At 28.3% G+C, this 5,053-nt stretch overlaps 1 protein-coding gene across 1 annotated transcript; it reads right to left on the bottom strand.

The window, feature by feature from the left end:
• Window positions 1-3,433: 3,433 nt before the first annotated feature.
• LOC107951189 (uncharacterized) lies at window positions 3,434-4,302 on the bottom strand. Its single transcript, XM_016886132.2, has one exon. It carries the CDS (start codon window positions 4,120-4,122, stop codon window positions 3,649-3,651), a length of 474 nt encoding a protein of 157 aa, XP_016741621.2. The 5' UTR covers window positions 4,123-4,302; the 3' UTR covers window positions 3,434-3,648.
• Between the last annotated feature and the right edge of the window lie 751 nt (window positions 4,303-5,053).

The raw sequence follows: 5,053 nt of genomic DNA on the forward strand, positions 1-5,053 counted from the left end.
CACAGGGCCTGAGACACGAGTGTCACACGAGCGTGTGACCCCTCTATGTTTGAAATTTTTCTAAGTTTCCAAAATTTTTGTATGATATCGGTTTAGTCTTGAACCACTTCTAAAGCATGTTTAAGGTCTCGTAGGCCCAAATAAGGGACTATTTGGTTGTATTACAAGATGTATGAGAATGAATGCTTAATGTTGTAAATGTATGTTATATGTTGCGTATTGATTAGTAATACCTCTTAACTCTATTTCGGCGATGGATACGGGTTAAGGGTGTTACATTTTATTGCTCATATTACTTGTTCCTTTTTTGTGGCAATCTTGTAACGTAGTGCTCCAAAAAACAAGTGTATCTTAGTCCATTATCGAGGTTGAATACCATAGTGTGGCTTTTGCTATAACTGATATTATGTGGCTGGAATCATTGCTTGGTGAGTTACATATGCCTCTTTTATGACAAGTCTATGATATGGTATGAAAACTCTAGTGTTATGGCAGTTTCATCAAATCCAAATTTACACTCAAAGTTCAAGCAAGTCAAACTTGATTTACTTTTTGTTTGAGAACAATTAACAATAGGAAAGTTGCTTGTTTGCCAAGTTCCTTATCAAGATCAGGTTGCAGACATTCTTATAAAACCCTTACATGCTTTGTCATTCTGCAAGATTAGATACTAGTTGAAAGTACAAGAGACTGTAGTTGGTTGAACGCTTGTGTTTGACTAAACAACAAAAGCATACTGTAGTTGGGTGAATGTTAATGACTCAACAAATGTTAGTTAGTAGTTAGCTATGCAATTATAGTTTGTCACATATTAGCTACTTCCCTATTTTTGTGTATATAAACTAGGGGTGAGTAAAATCTGATTCGATTCGAAAAACTTGATAAAAAAATTTAAATTTTGAATTAAATAGTTTGAGTTATTTGATTTAATCAAGTTATTCGGATCAACTCAAATAAAAAATTAAGTTTTTCGGTTTAACTCGAATATAAATTACACAATTCAAGTTATCCGAAAATCCAAATAAGAAAAGGCAAAACTATGTTGTTTTGATAAATGTTTACCTTTTCTAAAGTTCAAAGTCAAAACCATTAAGTTAAAAGGCAAAACCACTTCATTTTGATAAATGTTTACTCATTAAGTTAAAAGGCAAAACTATTATATTGTTTATCAAGTTAAATAATATTATATTTTGTCTACTAATTAAATAATCGGTCCATGTAAATACAACATTGAGTATAAATAATAAGATTCGTTAACTCGATTCAACTTAACTCGAATTTTTTTGACTCGATTTGATTCAATTCGAAAAAAAATTAAATTGAGTTCAGTTGCTAAAATAGGATTCGTCAACTCGATTAACTCGAATTTTTTTTACTCGATTCGGCTCGACTCAATCGAATACTCACCCCTAATATAATCACTAATACACTATAATTTTTTTGCATTCTTGAGTCAACAAATTCTCTTGATTCTGTTCTATCTTTTTTATTTCTTTTCATAATCTTCTATAGATCGTTACATTTAGTATGTTGGTATTTAATTTTTTTTTGTTCCACTTTAATTCTTAAACTATCATTTTATTATACAATTTAGCCCATAGCATAAAAGAACAAACAAACATTGACACATGTTGCTAGAAAGCGCCATGATGCGTTCATGAATTTTCAAAAATTATGTAAATTATATTTAAAAACCAATATATATAACATAAAAATAATTTATTTTTTTTAAAAAAATTAAAATTTTAGAAATTTATTAAATATGTAAATTTAAATTAAAAAAAATCAAAACAATATATAAAAGATTTCAAAACTTTATAAAAAAATTAGTTAAGATTTATAAAATTACAAAAACCTCAAAAATTCCTTAAATGTATATTCTAGAAATTTTGTAATAATCTTTTTAAAAAAATATTTTCTTAACAAGGGACCCTCAAAACAAATAAGAAAATAAAAAAATAACTAAAAAAAGTATATGTTCTAGTAATTGAAAAACAAATATAAGTTCTAGAAAAAAAATGATTCATTTCAAAATAAACTGCAAAAATATATATAATTTAAAAAAAATTTAAATAAAAATTCCATCAACAGTTGATCAATGGCAGTCAACACTTGGTTAACATTGATCAACGGTGCTTAAAGTCAATGATATATTTTTCTAAAATATTTAATCTTTTTTTAAAGAATTTTTTTTATTCTTTATATATCTTGGAATATATATATCAATTTTAATAATCATGAACCTTAAGTGTTGGTTATAAAAACTGTGACGCATTTTGATTGGTACTACATATTAATCGAATATTTTGACAAAGTTTTAAAAATTGAATTGAATCGAGTAATATAATGATAGTTTATGTATTAAAATAAAAACGATTATATTTTAAGTTCAAATTATGCATTAAAACCTATTAATTTTATTTGACAACATAAAATAAGTTAAAAGTTTTATAAGTTTATCTTAATTATGGTTAATAAATTCTATAAGCAAGTTTTGTATATGATGTCAAAAATTGTTTTCTACATGTATTTATGTTAGAAAGCATATAAATTGAGATGTGTACAAGACTTGTAATATATCCAAGCAAAATGAAAAAATTATTCTCTCAATTTGTGCTATGTGTTCACTTATCTCGTATTTCTCATATAATTTTCTTTAGTTCGGTAAGCATTATCAACACGATTATGGTTAGAAGTAATAACTTCTTTATATCAAACAACATATTTATATTTCATTATTTTTTTATTTGAGGATTTACATGAGAAGATGAGATTTGTAAGATGTTTCCTATTTAAATTAATATTTAATAAATAATTTATGATTAATTAATTTCATTTTTATTGACATATAATCATGTGCAAGTCTAGATTTAGTGAGAAACTATGATAGATATTTTAATTAGATATCAATATGGAAAAATAAGGGTCAAAATATGATTTATCCCTTTTAAAAACAAATTTTAAGTATTCAGTTGACTATAAATCCATTTTTAAAAAAAAAAAAAATTCTCTGTCACCACTTAATGAGAGTAGTTAATTGTTTTAATAATATGGACTAGCTAATAGCATTTAAAAAAAAAGTTAAATTCTAAAATATTTAGACTATTCATTTTCTCATAAGGAAGGATGATATTGACAGGTCGAAAAAAACACATTCCAAAAATGCTTGATACAAGAAATGTGATCCATATTTAGATAAAATAATCTTAAAACATTTTATACTTATTGGGAATAATGTATAATTTTTTTTTAAATAATGGTCTTTGAAACATCTCTATTGAATCTTATTGTCAATAATTTAAGATTCATTATTTACCAAATCTTAAAATATTGGTCAAAATAAGAATGCTTCAAGATTATTTATTGGAATCTAGTTTTAATTATAGTGATTTTTGAGTTAAAACTCAAACAACTTCTAAAAAAAAACAACATATGAACTTGAAAGTTCCAACACTTTCATCATTATTTGTATGTTTGACACCCAAGACCTTGGCTAGCAATACAAGCCATATGGTATCTATATGGAAGACATAACTATGCTATGGAAATACTTCACCTTTTACATACATATGCTTTCATGCAAACATAATCTTGGATATAGTAGCAATACAAAGATTTTATTTTATGCATTAACTTACTAGTCACCCTTCACTTTTGGAGGAATCCTTCTCTTTTTTCCTTTCCCCTTCTCCTTGTCTTATCTGCTGGTTTCTTGCCCTCGTGTTCACCAACACCCGAGATGTCCAAATGGACTCCTGGATCATTGGCAGTGTAGCTGCTGCCGAGCATGATCGAATTGTTAACAGCTTGGAAATTGCTGTTCACATAGGTACTCATCGCATCAGCCTCATCGTCTCCGACTGAAATCCTGTATTGAGGACTGGATTTCTCGTCCAACTCGCTTCGCATTGTGGCTCCAACGTTGTTTCCAGCAAGCGTGATAATTCCCACTCTGTGTTCGTCGTCATCATCGGTACCTCTGTGGTGACTCGAACCGGGTTTATGAATAGCGGTTACGCGGCGAGTTATGGAAGAGACCATGTCTTTGATTTCTTTGTTGAAGTGTCTTTGTTTATCTCCTTCAACGTTGGATTGATCGGGCTTGTTTGTTTCGAGAGGCATTGTTGAAGGTGGGGTTGTAGGATTGATGAAGAAAATGTGATTTGGAGTTGAAATTCAAACTGAAAACATTAAGATATAAGAGTAGATGTAAGGCCAAAAACTACTGTTTGATGGAATAAAGAAGTTCCTTCCATTGAAATCAAAGGATTTCAATGGGATTCCCTGTTTGAAGGAAAGGGATAACTTGACAATTGGTTAAATTGCTATAGATCATATGCTTTTGTAGGCCTCACTCTTCGGTTTTAAAAAAAATAGTAATTTAATCATTTTAGTGATTTAAAAAAAGTTTTATATATATATACGGGGAAATTTGAATTTGACAACTTATAACTACTTAGTACTTAAATTTGGAAATAATAAGTCAACTTGGTATTTTGTTTAGGTATTTAACTAATAACTTTAAAACACACTAAGATGATACTGACAACCAATACCATAGTGAGTGGTGACACATGACAAAAAAATATTTAAAATTTATAAAAATTATATTTTTATTTTTATTTTTTTGCCACGAGTTAAAATGTGAGGTTGTCATATATCACTATACTATTGGTCGCCAGTACCACGTTGGCATATTTTTACAACGCTAGTCAGGTACCAACTTAGTACTTTGTTTAGATATCCAACTAATATAGTTAAAATACACTAACATGGTATTGACTACCAATAGCATAGTGACACATGGTAAAAAGGAAAATATTTATAACTTATAAAATTATTTTTTTATTTTTTTGCCATGCGTTAGCCGTTAAAATGTGATGCTGCCACATATCACTATGCTATTGGTTGCCAGCACCACGTCGGCATATTTTAACCTCATTAGTAATATATTTAAAAAAAGTATCAAGTTGGCTTACGATCTTCAAGTTTAGGTACTAATTAGGTTCAAAATAAAGTTTAGATACCAACTAGGTGTATGTTGCCAAGTTCA

This window comes from Gossypium hirsutum, chromosome A02 (assembly GCF_007990345.1).
Source record: "Gossypium hirsutum isolate 1008001.06 chromosome A02, Gossypium_hirsutum_v2.1, whole genome shotgun sequence".
NCBI classification, from domain to species: Eukaryota; Viridiplantae; Streptophyta; class Magnoliopsida; order Malvales; family Malvaceae; genus Gossypium; species Gossypium hirsutum.

Excerpts from the sequence above, each read along its gene's own strand:
- LOC107951189 (XM_016886132.2), bottom strand. The coding sequence starts at position 4,122 with ATGCCTCTCGAAACAAACAAGCCCGATCAATCCAACGTTGAAGGAGAT.